The sequence below is a fragment of the Doryrhamphus excisus genome, linkage group LG10 (genome assembly GCF_037039965.1).
Source record: "Doryrhamphus excisus strain RoL-2023G ecotype Guam linkage group LG10, RoL_Dexc_Guam_v1.1, whole genome shotgun sequence".
Lineage (NCBI taxonomy): Eukaryota > Metazoa > Chordata > Actinopteri > Syngnathiformes > Syngnathidae > Doryrhamphus > Doryrhamphus excisus.
The window spans coordinates 15456976-15475376 of NC_136366.1; the positions used below are offsets into that span (position 1 = coordinate 15456976).

Below are 18401 nucleotides of genomic sequence, written 5' to 3' on the forward strand. Positions count from 1 at the left end.
TCAGCCTCCCGAATATCATTCTTAGTCATCCACAAAAGCAGGCCTATTAACTTGAGATATCCACACACTTTCACTCTGTCAAACAGTGATCAACATGTTTGCCTCTTTTCTGATATGTTGCGGACCAAACCACTAACAGTTTTTGTTTGGTTTATTTTTCTGGTCTAACCCATTCCTCGATTAATCAAAGCAACAAGCTTCTGATCAATCGCAAAAAAGTATCTCCACATTCCTTAAATGAATCTGTGCCAATGATTCCTTGTTCCCTCGCTCCTAGCTGCCAGCTCAGCTGTCTGGTCCAGGAACGGCGGACAGGGAGCATCATCACCAAACTATGAGGCTCCACTCCACTCGCTGGTATGCACATCCACATCATCACAAAGTGTTTAAAATATATATGAGGTGTTTTATTAAGAGATTGACTTCACACCTATTTGTATTTTAGTAGTTTTCCCTTCCAACAGCAAAACTTCTTCACCTTCTTCACAATTCTTGTGTTCTGAGCTGGGACTGAATGAGATGATTTAAAGAAAAATGTCTGCATGTTTACAATCTGCAGCAAAGTCGCATCGAGGACCGACTGGAGCGCTTGGACGATGCCATCCATGTACTGCGAAGCCATGCTGTGGGACCTTCAACGGGCATGACCAGTGGGCACAGTGACATGCACAACCTCATCGGGGCTGCACATACACACAACGGTTCCATGGGCTCTCTGGGAAGTGGCTACGGAACTGGACTGCTGTCGGGCAACAGACACTCCCTCATGGTAGGACCTGCTTTCTTGTAGCTTTGGTTATGTGCAAAAATGATAAACGGTGTCTTAGGGTGTGTTGATACTTGTAGTTCAATACTAATTTAAAAAATATATACTTCAGTGTGTTTCCGTGAGTGTTCACCCTTGTATTGTTGTCATCAGATCAAATAATACTCATGCATTCACAGCAGAAAAACACAAAACCAAAGGGAAGTCATATCATTACAGTTGCACATTACACTTACTTAGTCGAGTTAGAATGCAAAAGATGAGTTAGTTTTGTTCTTTTCGGTCCACTTAAAACGATAAACAATGTGATATAAGGAGATGTGGGAGGGTTTGTAGGAGTGTTATGAAACACATAAACACTTTCAGATGCCTGGACATGTTCAGTCAGGCCGAGTTTATTTATTTTTGTTGGTGACTCTTGCACACCATCTCACCTGTTTAGGTCTCCTTAGGTCTCTGCTGTGACATCATATGAATTCACACACATCTGTACTTACACTTAGTCTTTTCAGTGCATAAGAGCAGCCACACTGAGAAGTGTAGTTGTCCCTCGCCACTTTGTGGTTTGAATTTTACGGCTTCACTACAACACAGACTTAAAAAAATAAGTAATTAATAAATCAACCCGTTTCATGGTTGAATATGACCTATTATTAGTCCATAAAATATGCACACTTAGGTAAATTCTACATAATCTTGGCTTAAATGAATAATTTTCAAGCACAAAAATGGCTAAATGAAGGAAAATACAACTATAAGGCATTCAGAAGACGCATTTAAAGACATGATACATGATAGTATTTCATACTGATGAGTAGGTGTCAGCCATGTTACTCTGGCTTTATTTATTTATGTAGTTCTGAGCTGCTGTTTAGAGTATGTCTGTAGAAAAAGTGTCAATTTTGTTAATTCTCTGTTTTGAGCATCTGCCTGTAAACACAGTGCCCTGTGTGATGAATAAAGTCATTCAGTCAGCATTACATTACATTAATAGGATAATAGCCACCAAAGTTATCTATTTTGGCTTCAATGTGGAGATTATAAACACAAAATAAAGCAATTGTGTTTTGATAAAAAAAAATCCATAGATTGTGAATACAGTACATATTACACATACTATTCCTTTTCAGGCACAGCTGAGGTGATAGTATTTACTTGGAAATGTGAACATCTGTGGTAGAGATGTGTGTGTGTGTGTCACCCTCATCACGGTACTGCATCAACGTCTCTGAAAACACGTTTTCTTCTCACCTCAGTTGCTATCCCAACTCATAAGCATATTGCTTCTGTTGTGTGCTTAATGTTGAGACGTTTGTGTTTAAAATAATGAGACACACCCAAACACCTGGTTTACTCATTACAGATGTGTGTGTGTGTGTGTGTGTGTGAGCAGGACATGAGGTGTGGTTTTTGGAGAACCTTTGCATATTTTGTGCATTGTTGTCAGGACAGGATGTAGCCATGATGATGACCGTGTCTCTTTCTCTGCTTGATTAAAACATAATCACAGGAACTGAGTCCCATTCAGTTCATTCAATGTTTTACATAAGTGGTCAATGTGTGTTAACGAGTGTGTGACTACACGCATGGTCGCTTTACCTGCTACTAAATACAAATAACTTGAGTTTTTCCTTGTACATATTTCCTGCCCATTTGTGTTTCATCATGTTTCTAGATGTATTGAATTCACTCACTCAGTCTTACACACACACACATACACACACACATACACTCACATACACACAGCTGTATGTAGTTTAGTTGTGTTCGGGACAGACGCCTGCAGATTGAGGTCATAACTGTGGGAAAACAGGTGGCAGACTGATGTGGGTGAGAGGAAAAGAGAGACTCACAAGAGCCATGAATGCAACATCCACGTACGGCGCATAGAGACTTGGACACATACAATACAAACATTCGAAAGTGAATATTTCCTTAAAAAGCCCAATAGAAAAGCAGTGAAGACCAGATGTAGTAATTGGTGTCATTGCTTTTAGATGTGTTCTTAAGGTCTGCACGGGATTTGTGACACATTGTTAAAACTGGACGATTGCTTCCATATGTGCTCTTATCTCATTGCCCTCCTAAAATGAAAGCACATGTCACATGTTCATAATTGTTGGGGCACCAGAGGGCGCCAACTATTGGCCATTGGAGGCTAAATCAGTTAGAATTAGGCTAGAGTTACCATATTTGAATTTGCAAGGACACACCCTGAAATGACATACTCAAGTGATACTTCACGTGTACTCAAAGATTCATTTTTATATGAATAGAATTTTTTTTTATTAAATACCAAAGGCACATTCCAAAGAAAACCTTTCAAGAACAGAATGACATAGGAATCTGGTGATCAAATGCTTGTTCGGTTTTGGAATGTAAGCAATATTTTACCAAAGAATGTCCTCTGTAAAGTTGCAAGAACTTGGAAATGCCACTATCAGTGTACCTAGCATTCACACATTCATTCATTCAGTCGCCAGCCAATCACATGGCACATATAGACAAACAACCATTCACACTCACATTCATACCTATGGACAATTTGGAGTTGGCAATTAACCGAGCATGTTTTTGGAATGTGGGGGGAAACCGGAGTACCCGGAGAAGACCCACGCAGAACATGCAAACTCCACACAGAGATGGCCGAGGGTGGAATTGAACTCGGGTCTCCAAGCTGTGAGGCCTGCGCGCTAACCACTTAAAGCTAAAAAATTTGACAATGACATTGAAAAAATAACAATGAAACAGCAGGGTAGAGTTATAGAGATATGGTTTTATCATATCAATATTACATTGATGAGACATAGAAAAATGTTCTCCCGTTTCATGTGGAAGTGGTATGGTTTTGGGCTTCTTAGTTTGTCTTTACTCCCCACTCTATTTGAAACTGTTCACTAAGTTTAGAACAAATAAATTGGAGGCTAACTAGTTTTTAAATTATAAATAGTGGAAAGCGATGTCGATGCTCAGTTACACATTCTTCCAACTCCAGACTCATGGCCGATCTTTGCATGCTGCACAAGGCTAATTTCTTCAGATAATAAGAACATTTCTGGTCTATCAGAACTTTTTTCCGGCTGGCTGGGAAAGGCTGAGCTTGTAGAAGGACCAGACTGCCTACTGTGGTGCAACTGTGTTATTTCGCTGTCGTGCTTGTACTTTGGAGGCCTGACCAGACCGGAAAGCTGTGTTGTTCTTGGAGTATTGGAGATGTTTTTAAAATATTGAAAACATCAGGGCATTGACAAAAAAAAACAAAAAAAAAAAAAACGGTAAAATATGTGACTTTCCAGGGGAAAGCAGGAGGGTCTGCCTGAACGTTCACGTTTGGTCTGTGGCAGTGATTGACCAATTTGTTAGTCCTACTTGAAAGTTGAGTTTCTCCTTCTGACTTTTGTTTGTTCTGTAACTTGTTCATTTTTAAGTAAGCGGAGAAGAATAGTCTAATTTAGCTTAGCAAATGTGCGTTCTGTTATGGTTCTCTCATAGACAACAATTGTGTAAACACTCAGGACAATGTGTGTTGCCACTTGCAAGTCTTGTGTAGATATTTCACACGGGATGCCCAGCTTCAATGGATGGGTGTTGGGATCAAACCTCTGCGAGTTGAGTGTACCACTACACGACTAATGCAAGTTAACTAAACCAGGTTCCATGTGTGGCGTCATGCAGAGTGAGCTTTGAGGCAAATTTTTCAGGTAAATTCGGGTGTTTTAAATCTAGTGATGATCAAAAAGCACAACTGTGCCTTTGGTAATAATATTAATATTCATTTGATAATGGTGAGTCGTGTTATCATCCTCAATGCTGTACGTATTTATCTGAAGTCATGGCTTCCAGCGTTGTATGGTAATATACCGCTCTGAGGTATGTTACTATTGCCATTTCTGCTTTGTCTGCCTCAACCCTTGCTAGTCTCGTGTTAAATGAATATTTATCAACACAAGAGGTTGCAGTCATTGGATATTGTTCTTTTGCCGTATGTTCATGGGGGATCACTACATTAATTACCGTAAATGCTGTTGAATTGCATAATATAACAGCTTTCAGCCCCTGGCCGAACTAATATGATGTAAAAGTGCACCTGCGTGAAGAAAAAAAAAATAGGATGCATTTATTTCCCACATCTAACAAACCACAGTAAACCTGATGTGTACTTTTTTTTAAAAATCCCATGGTTTCACTCTTGGGTGGCACGGCGGTCGAGTGGTTAGCGCGCAGACCTCACAGCTAGGAGGACCAGGGTTCGATTCCACCACCAGTTTGCATGTTCTCCCCGTGCATGCGTGGGTTTTCTCCGGGTACTCCGGTTTCCTCCCACATTCCAAAAACATGCTAGGTTAATTGGCCACTCCAAATTGTCCATAGGTATGAATGTGAGTGTGAATGGTTGTTTGTCTATATGTGCCCTGTGATTGGCTGGCCACCAGTCCAGGGTGTACCCCGCCTCTCGCCTGAAGACAGCTGGGATAGGCTCCAGCACCCCCCGCGACCCTCGTGAGGAAAAAGTGGTAGAAAATGAATGAATGAATGGTTTCACTCTCTCCTTTCTCCACCCAACAGAAAATTAGAAAAATACATATATGTCATAACGTTGGAAAATGTTTTTCTATAAATGTGTGTGTGGATGTGGTAAGAGCAGGTGCTTTCCTTCAGTTTGCAATGTTGCACAGAGGGCATATTGTATGTACATTGTACAGCGTTAGCATGTGAGTAACCCCGTTTTCCCTGAAAATGAACCAATATTTTTGAACCAGTGTGAAGGGAGGGGCACATATATAAAAAAATATCAAAATTATTAAACATATTTTAAAATACAAAATGTATAGGGACTCACCACTAATAAGTGATAACGTGAACGGTATAGATGTGTGTGTTCAAAGTAAAGAATGCAGTTTGTCTTCTATTATTATTTATATGCAGAGTTTACTTTATTGGCTTCTCTCAGACACACACGTCTGCAGCAGTACTGCTTTGCGCTGTTTTTCTCCCTTCCTTCTGTGTAATCAGCACACCCGCTCTCTAACACACACACACACACGCACACACACACAGATAACCACCATTGCAGTTGGCAGTTATTCACTAGCATCACCCCTGCGTCTTAATCCGGCTGTGTTTTGCCACGTTATTATTTGTTTTAACACAAATACAGCACTGGCTTTCTCATTATTTGCCACAAGGGCCACTGACCTTTGTGTGACCTTGATGTCCTGCACGGCTGCCTGATTTGCTTTGATCCTTTTTCGTTGCTTTAATTCAACATGAACATAAGAGAAATGCCGTTAAATGATTTTCCTTGACTGACAATAAGTATTATATGATTATTCATATTTTTATTATTGAAATATTATTTTAATAATAATAATGAACAATTAATATTTATATGAATGTTGAAAATGAGACAATACTAAGGGAAGTGTATTTTACATATAAAGTTATGAAGACTTTTGCTTATTATTATGGTGCGTTCAAGGCACTCTTTTGAGTGCATGAGCAGGCTCAGAATGAACCTGGCGAATGATGAGGTTTAAGGGGCGTGGCTCCAATTCGCGGCAACGGTGCAAACCTCAATAGAAGCAGCAGATCAGTGTATGTGTAATTTATTTATATTTCTCTCTACCGTCTGTCTCCTCATCTTCCCTTCCTCACTGAACTAAATTAAGGAAGAGAGAAGGAAGGCTCGTTAAAATATAAAAGCCCTCCATTAAAAATGTACGCCAGCCTCTCTTTTCTCCCTCACTGCTGCCATTTTACATTTGGGAATCCAGGCGGTGATGAAAGACAAAAAGAAAAAGAAAAGAGAGAAAGATGAGTGGCAAATAATAAATAAGGGACACACACGGATATATGGATGGACAGATGGAGAGACATTACCCATAAACACTGACTAACGCTCGTCATGGCGACTGAACTGATGCATGGTCGACATTTTGTGATATTTGCATGCAGCGAGAAAGGACGTTGGCAAGGCCTTGTTGTTCGTCGGCGGGATGAACAAACAGACATGTTCGATACAACTTTATGTACACTATAATAACCATGCAGCATTAAGAGTCATATAGTTCAATGTTATCATCAGAAGAGCTACAATACGATGATTATGCTCCCAAATTATTTTAAAATCACCCCTCCCCTTTCAAAATGATCAGATTTTCTCCTTCACCACGTCGTTCTTTCCGCTCAGTGGCTGGTTTGCCCAGCGAGCCAGCACTGCCCCTGGGATAACATCTGCAGGAGCCCCCAAGGCCCCCCCCACTGCTGGCCGCTTGGTAAATTCATCACACTGTTTGGAGAACGTTTTGGCATCATTTCATAACTCTTTTTATTCATCCTGTTCTATGAAAGGCAATATATATCAATAAATATCATAACATCCGTCCCTTTAATGAACCCTCATTCAACAAACTAGTACTATTTTAGTACTAGTGCTATCAAAGTAAAAGGAATGGTGTAGCATCCATAACAACAGGATGCTGGGAAAGAAACTGGCATTACAAACACATGTACACGTGGCGTGTATACACACACACACACACACACACACACACACGTAAGAGAGCCCATCTCGTGCCAAAAACAGTGAGTCCCCGCTGGAAGCTGCTTGGTGCTCTGGGAATTAGAAATCCCACAATTAAACATATGGGCATTAAGATAATTGTCAGTTGATGTGTTGTCGTGTGCGTGTGTGTGTGTGTGTGTGTGTGTGTCCGACAGATGGATAGGAGGTTTCAGCCAAGCACATACACACACACCCACATTCATTCACACACATGCACCCATATAAAATATATATAGAGAGGATATATAGGCCGCACACATAAGTAAAACCGTAAAAAAACTAAACGTGCATGTCACTTTCAGATCCTTTATGATGGGACAGAAAGAGACACACTCCCCCTGTCTGTGTGGGTCTTAGAAAGGTAGATAACGCCCTCCACAGGCCAAAGATAGAACAACCAGAAGGAAGTGTAAAAAGGATCATAATGTAGGATGAAGCTGCTAGGGTTAAAAAGTGAGAATTATGTATAGCAAGTAATGGTAATGGTAATGGTGTAATTTCATTTGAACATGCATCAGATTGCAATTGAATGCATCACATAATCAGTTCACAGTTCCACATGTCCAAAAGGAGTAGGAAGAAGCAAAGCTTATTAAATCCTACCCCTCCATCTGGTACTTTTACAATCAGTAACTGTTACATTTGTTCACTTCCTGCTTTCCATAATACAGTTTAAGTTTTTTTTTTGTTTTTTTAATAATGCACCTCGTACCAAAGTACGAGGTGATATGAGCATCCAATGACATAATGTGTACCATAGTAAGTGTCAATATAGTGATATATATAGCACATCATGACTGGTTCAAGACTCTTCATCCTTGTATTTAGCAAACATCAACTGCTTGTATTGTTTCTTGAATTGGATCATCGTTGTGCATTGTTTGAGGTCCTTACTCAATCCATTCCATAGTTTGATTCCACATACTGAAATGCTATGGCTTTTTAACGTAGTCCTAGCAAAGTGTTTCAAATGTACTTCTTCCCTGAGATCATATTTCTCCTCTCTTGTAGAGAAGTATTGGATGACATTTTTAGGTAATTGGTTGTTTTTAGCCTTATGCATTATTTTAGCTGTTTTGCAAGTTGAAGTATTTGTGATTTTAGAAATAAGGAGTTAGTATGTTCTCTGTGGGCAGCATTATGAATTATCCTTACTGACCTTTTTTGCAGTACATTTAGCGAGTGAAGATTGCTTTTATAGTTATTAGCCCATATTTCCACACAATAAGTAAGATATGGTAGAACCAGAGAGCAATAAAGAGTGTGGAGTGATTTCTGATTGAGAACAAATTTTGCTTAGTTCAATACTGAAATATTTCTGGCCACCTTATGTTGTATATTTGTAATATGAGGTTTCCAGCTCATATTTTCATAAGTAACTATTGACAGTGTATATTGACATTCTTTTTCATAGACTGCAAATTGGAAAAGAAGCCCACTAACATGGTACAACACTGTAGTTGTATCAGTCAAATATTTTTGGTTTAGTGCACTTAATTTAAATTTAGGCATTATTTGTAGGCCTTTAATTATGTAGAATAAATAAACAAAACTTATCCAGCTATGTCATCTTTCTGTCTCCCCAGGTGGGTTCTCACAGAGAAGACAACGGCATGGGCAGTTTACGTGGTGGACATTCCATGGGGGCAGTGCCCCAGCTGCCCGCTCAGTCAGCCACCTCGCCGGATCTCAGCCAACCTGACCCTTACCGAGGTAAACCCCCACCCATGCTCATGTTGGAACAGAACTCTGAATTGACGTTCCATAAATCTGTACGTTGACAAACATTCAGATTGGATGGTTTCAGGCCGATGCAGACGCACATCTCAGCTGCAAAAGCCTCACATTTACTGAGCAGTAAAAATCACTAAATAAATATACAATATGAATATGGAGGAGGGAAGTGTATATGAGCGCAATGTGAAACAAATTAGCCCTGAGCTCTTTTTAAAGGCTGCAAATGAGTTTGCTGGCAGCAAAGTTCAGCAAGCAGCAACCACAGCCAAGTGTGTAATGAGGTGAGAGAGAGGGAAACACACACTCAGAAAAAAGGAGAGAAAATGTTCCTCATTTTAACACACACACACACACACAGTATTTGAGGTGTTCAAGGCCGTAAAAACGGGTTATTAAATGTGTTGGCAGCACGGATGAATACAATCAATTCAGAATCAGTGATTAGCAGGGACTCTTACTAGGTTTTATTTCCATTTAGATCAGAATAACCATTCACAAGCTCAATATGAGCTGGATGTATTTATTTCACAAATGATATATATCCAATTGATGTCATGGAAAAAACAATGCAGTCAAAATTACTAAAAAATTATTGATATTTTTGATTGTTTAAACTTGACTTTTTCTATATTTTCAGTAAAAACAGTCATTATGGGGGACAAATTATATTGTTATTAGAATAGTTTAATAATTCATCATCATGTATATTGGAACTAAAATATAATTTTTTTAAAAAGAGCAGTGTTTCCCAAAATCCAGGTCCATATTTTTAAAATAGAAACATGAGCTATATAGCTATGAATATATTATCAAATGGATACACAAGCTAATAATGTCCTAATAATAATAATGCCATATATGTGCCCTGTGATTGGCTGGCGACCAGTCCAGGGTGTACCCCGCCTCTCGCCCGAAGACAGCTGGGATAGGCCCCAGCCCCCCCCCCGACCCTTGTGAGGAAAAAGCGGTAGAAAATGAATGAATGAATGAATGAATAATAATGCCATTTACTGGAAAATCATGTAATTGTTTTGTCACAATACAACATGTCAGAGATGTGATTATTTGTTAGAAATAATAATTTGAAGGAAAACTAATAAAAACAAATATAAAGTGAAGGACCCCACACCCCCCAAAAAATGTGATGTCATCCTCCTGCCAGGATTCAATCAAACATTCAGACCCACAAAGTCACTTTCCACAGTTGTAAGCTGATTGAAATGCGTCTATTTATGCACAAACACACGATTGTATTGAAAGACACACGCAACACAAACACAGGCTGTCAGTCAAACGCGAACACAAAATGCCTCCAGTCAGGCAGACGGAGATCCAAAATGGCCGACAGTTGGTGGTGTACGTGTGGGAACAGAGGAGAGCGTTTGTGTTGACAGAGAACTTGGCAGCGGCCCAGTTGCCCATCCATACAGGCGTCAAATAAAGACTTCAGTGAGAAGACGAGAGAGGAGGTTGCATGAGCGTTTACGTTTGCACTACGGTAATGCACGCTGACATCTTGTGGGTCAAACGCGTTAAATGTTTGCCATTTGGAAAACATTTACAACTTAATCCAGCCATAACAATGCCACCATTGCTTCAAAATACTATTTCAACATAATAATACATGAAACCAGCTAATTCAAAAACATATATGCAGATATTTTACACGGTTATAGCTACCATAATTTAAGATGCTACTTTTTTTGTTACACTTGGAACTCTGTGGGTTAGCACGCAGATCTCACAGCGAGGACACCAGGGTTCAATTCCACCCTCGGCCATCTCTGTGTGGAGTTTGCATGTTCTCCCCGTGCATGCGTGGGTTTTTTTCCGGGTACTCCGGTTTCCTCCCACATTCCAAAAACATGCTAGGTTAATTGGCGACTCCAAATTGTCCATAGGTATGAATGTGAGTGTGAATGGTTGTTTGTCTATATGTGCCCTGTGATTGGCTGGCCACCAGTCCAGTGTGTACCCCGCCTCTCGCCCGAAGACAGCTGGGATAGGCTCCAGCACCCCCGCGACCCTCGTGAGGAAAAGCAGTAGAAAATGAATGAATGAATGAATGGAACTCTGTGGCTTTATACAACGGTTCAGCTAATTTATGACCATGTTCTACTGAACTTCAAGACTACTACGAATTGTTCAGTGAAGAAACAGTAGCTCTTTTTTGGAACCAATCACGAAAAGAAGGGAATTCACAACAAGCTTGTCACCCATCAGAAATCGCCTGAGATTATTACTCAACAGTGTCATCTTAGATAGAAGGCTAAAATCATCACACAGCAACTTAATGCTAAAAAGATAGCTATGAAATATACAAGACAAGCACTCAATAGTAATTCAAATCAAAGCTGCATGAATAGAAAGCCCCCTAGGGGAGGCATGACAGAAAATAATTAAGAACTACTGAGTTAGGATGTAGTGTATTATTTTTGTAAAATGACATTGTAACAAAACAACATTAACGGATATGTGGTCACTCCTCCTTAGTATCAAAAAATTAAAGTATCAAATGTCCCGTTTCTATAGAACTTGGTCGTGGAAGGTTTTCCTCACGGGCTCCAATTGCTCTGTACCCAGACCCCCAATCTGCTTTCTTATGGAAGACTCCTCTTCCCGTCCTTATGATTAATATTATTACACATATATCACAAGGAAGTGAGGCCTTTTGCTTCAGAAGCCATTGAAATTAGTTTGATAGTTCCAGACTTGCAGTCCTATAGCTGGCTCCTATAGCTTTTATCTTAAAGATTGAAAAAGAAAATAAGTAAATTAATCTTCTTTACCCATTTTGAACCCGATTTACATGCAATAACATCGCTTGTCTTCTTTGACTAGCGCTGTCTGGAGGCCTTCAGGGCCAGAGCACATCTTCTGTCAGCTCGGAGATCAAATCAGAGGACGAGGGTGACGAAAACCTCCTGCAGGACTCCAAGCCCTTGGACCCCAAGAAGGAAGACCTCGACAGCAAGGATCTCAAAGCAATTGATAGGTCAAGATCTAGGTAACCCCGCCCCTTCAGACGTTCGCTTCTATCAAAACTCTCACTAGGCCGGTTTCCCAAAACACCTCCTAGCTTAGAAACCCTCCTGTGAAGCACCTGAAAAAGGAAGTGGTTGAAGTTGCGAGTGTTTTTGGGGACCCAGTCTTTGGACTTTGATGAAGTGACCAAGTGTGTTGAGAAGCAGCTAAATAAATCCTTTCATACCGAGACTTTTTTTTTTTGCTCAAACAACACCAGGCAACTCTGTTTTTGGAAACATGGGTGCTGCTAATTGATTGGAAAAGCGCAGCAGCACCGCTGAGACAAAACAGAGCTTCCTGGTGGACAAGAAGCTATTTTTGTTTCATCCTGTTGTCTCTCCATGGTCTTGAGCCTGGTTTTAACTGTTTCTCACACAGCAGAGTAGAACCCAACACCGATTTTCTCAAAAGTAGTGCTGCGTTGCATTCAGGGTAGTGGAAATTCATTTCGATATTCATATTTAATTTACAATGAATACAGTATTTGAACTGTTAGAGCTACTGTATGAATATCCCATCCTGGATGCAGTTAACAGGCTTCACTCCTCCAGTAAGAAACAACTTTGTTCACTTGGAGGTTGAATATAATCAGAACCATTTGGAATCCCAATCCCAGAGATGCATGATACTGACGATCATGATGCTAAAAATGCTTGTGTTGGTGTAGACATCAGGACGTCTATACTGAACTTTCCTCCTCAAATGTTCCTCATCGACCACCGTAGCAACAACGATGATGAGGATCTATCCCCAGAGCAGAAGATGGAGCGGGAGAGGGAACGGAGAATGGCCAACAATGCCCGGGAACGCCTGCGAGTACGTGACATCAATGAGGCGTTCAAGGAACTGGGCAGAATGGTCCAGTTGCACTTAAAGAGCGACAAACCGCAGACCAAGCTACTCATCCTTCACCAGGCGGTGGCAGTCATCCTCAGTTTGGAGCAACAAGTCAGAGGTCAGCGTCTTGCCTGTACTGAGAAATAAACACGTACAGTACTATGTTGTGTTGTGGACCTCCAGGAGAGGGCAGCAGTGCCATCTTTTACCAAGATGTCCATCTCACTTTTTCTATCTCCTCTGTTTCTCCAGAGAGAAACCTAAACCCAAAGGCAGCCTGCCTGAAACGCCGCGAGGAGGAGAAGGTCACTGTGACGTCAGACGGGACTCCCCTCTCATTGGCTGCTGCACACCACGCCGCCATGGGCGATGGGTCAAACCCCTTGGGACAAATGTAAAATGCAGCAACATCTTCTCCCCCATGAATGGTCAGAAGATTTCACTTATTAACTAATCTGCTGTTGTACCTTCAACTCAAACACAACTACAATCATTGTGTCGAATGTCCAGAAAATTTTGGCTCCCAACTAATATTCTTAAAAAAAAAAAAAGGAACGTTTGAATGATATTATTTGTCTGTGGGCTTATGAATGGGTTCATTTTGCTAAAATAGGTTCTTAAAAAAGTGATAGAAATGATTCATTGCTTTTAACACACACACAAAGTATGAATATAAATGAATTATTTGTGTGGTGTTCAAATCATAGTGGAATGCCAGCCGCACTGAATTACAGAAAAAAATAGAGCAGCCCACACTCCATACTCTCCTTTTAGTTGAATACACCGCTGTTAGTCAGTTCCTGACCATTAAATGTGCACAGAGCTGATAATACAACGGCTGGACAAAAGAAAGCAGACATGAGTTACTTTCAGTCTGGACTTGGTACATTGTAACAACAGATTGGCAGTAAGTGTGATTTTTAATGTGTGACTTTGTGTTCTGTCATTCTTCTTTTTGATTGAGCAGACTTTGGATGGTTTCTGTTCTTGGCTGTACAACCTGTTTTTTTATTTGTGTTTGGGTTTTTTTTTCCACTTACAGAAATGTAGTCTCCAAAAAAATTGCAAAATTTAGGTGACCGAACAATCAACGGTTTTAGAAATACATCTCAAATTTAGCTATTGATTGTACGTTCGCTGGGATTTTAATCGTTGGACCAAAGGCTGTTTCGTGTATTCAGTTTATTAATATTGAATCCTACTTGACGGAAATTCACGTATTGCGGCCGATTCTGGAACCTATAACGAGGGACGACTATCTGTGACCTATTATGTGACCAAGCCCACACTAGAGCTAGGCCCATCGTACTGTGTTCCACTTGGGACTTCATTCTTATTTGTATTTCATTTTTAATATAAAATGTGTTGGTTATCATGAAGAACTTGCATTACACTGAGACATGGAATGGTGCCGTGCTATTCCGTGAAATAGACTTGGTTCCCACGCATTCTGGAAAATCATTTGTTGACCAATTTTCCAGTCATGAAAACAGAAAAATGAAGAAATTGATCAAATGTCCTCCCCCCGTCTTGTTGCTAGATTTAGCCACTTTTCAGACCCCTGTTTCGGACTTAGCAACAAAACCAGCACTGAGAGTATTGGTCTGTGTTACTCTCAAGCGGCAGAAAAACCCTGGAAAATATTTAGGAACCCTGATCGTCTCAAAAAAAAAAATACTGTTACTTGACATCTTGCTGTTTTTTGTAACTGAAAAATTGCGAAATGCTTCTAAAATGTTCCCTGGAAAATATTTAGGAACCCTGATCGTCCAAAAAAAATTACTGTTACTTGATATCTTGCTGTTTTTTTGTAACTGAAAAATTGCGAAATGCTTCTAAAATGTTCCCTGGAAAATATTTAGGAACCCTGATCGTCCAAAAAAAAATACTGTTACTTGATATCTTGCTGTTTTTTTGTAACTGAAGAATTGCGAAATGCTTCTAAAATGTTCCCTGGAAAATATTTAGGAACCCTGATCGTCCAAAAAAAAATACTGTTACTTGACATCTTGCTGTTTTTTTGTAACTGAAAAATTGCGAAATGCTTCTACAATGTTCCCTGGAAAATATTTAGGAACCCTGATCGTCCAAAAAAAAATACTGTTACTTGATATCTTGCTGTTTTTTTGTAACTGAAGAATTGCGAAATGCTTCTAAAATGTTCCCTGGAAAATATTTAGGAACCCTGATCGTCCAAAAAAAAATACTGTTACTTGATATCTTGCTGTTTTTTTGTAACTGAAGAATTGCGAAATGCTTCTAAAATGTTCCCTGGAAAATATTTAGGAACCCTGATCGTCCAAAAAAAAATACTGTTACTTGACATCTTGCTGTTTTTTTGTAACTGAAAAATTGCGAAATGCTTCTACAATGTTCCCTGGAAAATATTTAGGAACCCTGATAGTCCCAAAAAAAATACTGTTACTTGACATCTTGCTGTTTTTTGTAACTGAAAAAATGCGAAATGCTTCTAAAATGTTCCCTGGAAAATATTTATCAACTCTGATCGTCCAAAAAAAATACTGTTACTTGACATCTTGCTGTTTTTTGTAACTGAAAATTGCGAAATGCTTCTAAAATGTTCCCTGGAAAATATTTAGGAACCCTGATCGTCCAAAAAAAATACTGTTACTTGACATCTTGCTGTTTTTTTGTAACTGAAAAATTGCGAAATGCTTCTAAAATGTTCCCTGGAAAATATTTAGGAACCCTGATCGTCCCCCCAAAAATACTGTTACTTGACATCTTGCTGTTTTTTGTAACTGAAAAATTGCGAAATGCTTCTAAAATGTTCCCTGGAAAATATTTAGGAACCCTGATAGTCCCAAAAAAAATACTGTTACTTGACATCTTGCTGTTTTTTTGTAACTGAAAAATTGCGAAATGCTTCTAAAATGTTCCCTGGAAAATATTTAGGAACCCTGATCGTCCCCCCAAAAATACTGTTACTTGACATCTTGCTGTTTTTTGTAACTGAAAAATTGCGAAATGCTTCTAAAATGTTCCCTGGAAAATATTTAGGAACCCTGATAGTCCCAAAAAAAATACTGTTACTTGACATCTTGCTGTTTTGTGTAAATGAAAAATTGCGAAATGCTTCTAAGATGTTCCCTGGAAAATATTTAGGAACCCTGATCGTCCAAAAAAAATACTGTTACTTGACATCTTGCTGTTTTTTGTAACTGGAAAATTGCGAAATGCTTCTAAAATGTTCCCTGGAAAATATTTAGGAACCCTGATCGTCCCAAATAAAATACTGTTACTTGACATCTTGCTGTTTTTTGTGAAAAATTGCGAAATGCTTCTAAAATGTAATTTAAACAGCACAGATGGTAAAACACATAAGCGACAGAGAGACACGCCCAACGCATGTACTGTTACAGAATGTAGTTGTCATTTCTCCTTGTTTTTACATTAATTTTAATGCTAATCCGTGGCTTTGATTATCTTTACAATCGATGGTAAAAAAAAAAAAAAAAGTGACAGGCCAATATCAATTGGTATGAACTGTTTGACCGAAAACAATAACAATAGTATTGTCTACTCATAGGGTCGCAACAACGGATGCAAAAACAATTGCTCTTATTTACTAAACATTTTTAAGGCTACGTTCATTCATCCATTCATTGTTATGTTTTGTTTTGTTTTGTTTTTTCAAATGTAACCCAAACCTCTTTCTTTCATCTATACAGGGTCAGGCAAAATGATCTGAAACATTTGTAGGTTAAATAAAAGGCAAATAAAGTAAAGAAAAAAAAAGTGTTTTTCATTTTCAAATACATAATGCCATTCTGTTTCATCATGTTTTAAAAATTAAATCAGTTCTGGCGGTGCGAGGTCGACCGGTTGAAGTTGGTAACCCATAACAAGATGGTGTTTGGAGCTGGTACGGGATCATGTCTGCCAAGATTGAAGTACAATCGGAACGCTCGTTGTGTTGCAGTTACAGATTTGTTTGTTTTGATAAACGTTTCCACAATGAAAGCGCCATGCTCATCAGTCCAATTCATGGCAGCAACTGAAAAAGAATATATGTGTACTTATGTGTACTTTTCGAAAACAAAAACACTTTTTAGTTTCTTTACTTTATTTGCCTTTTATTTAACCTACAAATGTGTCAGATCATTTTGCCTGACCCTGTATGATGATATTGCAGTTTGAACATACCAGTCACATTTATCCGACCCATATGTTATTGAAAGTCGTGTTTCGGGATTGGAAATTATTCTCATCTGAAAAAGTCAAGGCGGGCTCAGAGATGCCTCAGACTGTTCTTCCCATCTTAACTGTTTTAGTGTTACTTTCATCTATCATCAGTGTAATTTTAATGCAGCTAAAACGCAGTTTACCATTTAATTTCTTCAAATACTCGCAAAATAAGTGTAACATTAGTACCCCTCTAAATGTGTACAAGGTCTTTGTGATTTACACTGCTTCAAAGTTTGGGTTTTTGTCGTACTATATTTAGTTCTTTCTCTTCTCCAGGTCCAAGGTGCCAGAGTTCATCAAGATGATGAGTGACCACTTCCTCTGACAGCGTTTCCACGGACAACCCAGCAATCAATCAAAGCCACTGTCGCTTCAGCCAGACCAATCAAGATCCTACAGAATTTTTGTCTGACCGGTCACATCGGCCTCAATGTCTCCCGTCATGTGTCTCTCACCTTCATCTCCATCTTTGTGTCCTTCTTCGAAAAAAAAACAAACAAACTGCCGAAACACATGACTCGCTTTGCATCTCCAGCTGGAATGAACTTCGTACAATGGCCGATGTAACAGGGCTGCTATCAAGTGGCTGTTTTTTTTTTTTTTGTTTTTGGGGGGGGGGGGGTGTCAATGGAAGAAGAAAAAAAGAACTATGGAATCGCCAATCATTCAAGAAATCCTTCAAAACTATAAGCATTCCCAGTTTTAAAGAACGTTGGGCTTCTATATAAGATATATGTAGTACTGTATATGTATATTAGAAAAAGAAAAATGTCAAAAAAAAACAAAACACAGAGCATGGGGGAGGCAAACAAAACATATCAAGTGTTGAAATACTTCTTTTTTTTTTTAGAACGACATTGTGCAGCCTCAGCATGTCTCGGACTGAACGGCAAACCAATGCCACACTGTGGATGAAGCTGTGCCTGACGTCCTCTTGGATGCAAAACAGTCAGATGGATTCACACGGAGAAACAATGCAAACCGCACTAGTAGGCCCCCCCACTCCCCAATGCCAGGACCAGCCTTATAGCGAGGCTGTCAGATGGCAAATCAAAAAGAAGAACAGTTGAACATGTCATTATTTCCCCTTCATACACTTAAGTCATTTATTTAAGTGTACTAAATGATATCTTTGGAAAGCGGATACAAACATATTGGAGAACACAAATGGCCTGCACAGATCTCCTACTAGAGCAAGGACTGACATATTTTCAATCGTGCAGGCGTTCGGATCCTAGTTCGTTATTTTGAATTTGGAAA

The 18401-nt window shown here is 39.4% G+C and overlaps 1 protein-coding gene across 8 annotated transcripts in view; it reads left to right on the forward strand.

The window, feature by feature from the left end:
* Nucleotides 1–17738, forward strand: part of tcf4 (transcription factor 4) — a 193028-nt gene extending 175290 nt beyond the window's left edge. For 3 of the 8 annotated variants that reach the window (XM_078794196.1, XM_078794197.1, XM_078794199.1), the window contains 7 exons: nt 278–357; nt 560–769; nt 8918–9044; nt 11910–12075; nt 12821–13050; nt 13185–13326; nt 17418–17738. In XM_078794196.1, coding sequence (XP_078650322.1) covers nt 278–357; nt 560–769; nt 8918–9044; nt 11910–12075; nt 12821–13050; nt 13185–13326; nt 17418–17466 — 1004 coding nt within the window. In that variant the 3' untranslated portion in view covers nt 17467–17738. Of the gene's footprint in view, nt 1–277; nt 358–559; nt 770–8917; nt 9045–11909; nt 12076–12820; nt 13051–13184; nt 13361–17417 lie in introns of all 8 variants that reach the window. The other 5 variants (XM_078794198.1, XM_078794201.1, XM_078794200.1 and 2 more) reach the window with 3 other exon arrangements.
* The last annotated feature ends 663 nt before the right edge of the window (nt 17739–18401 follow it).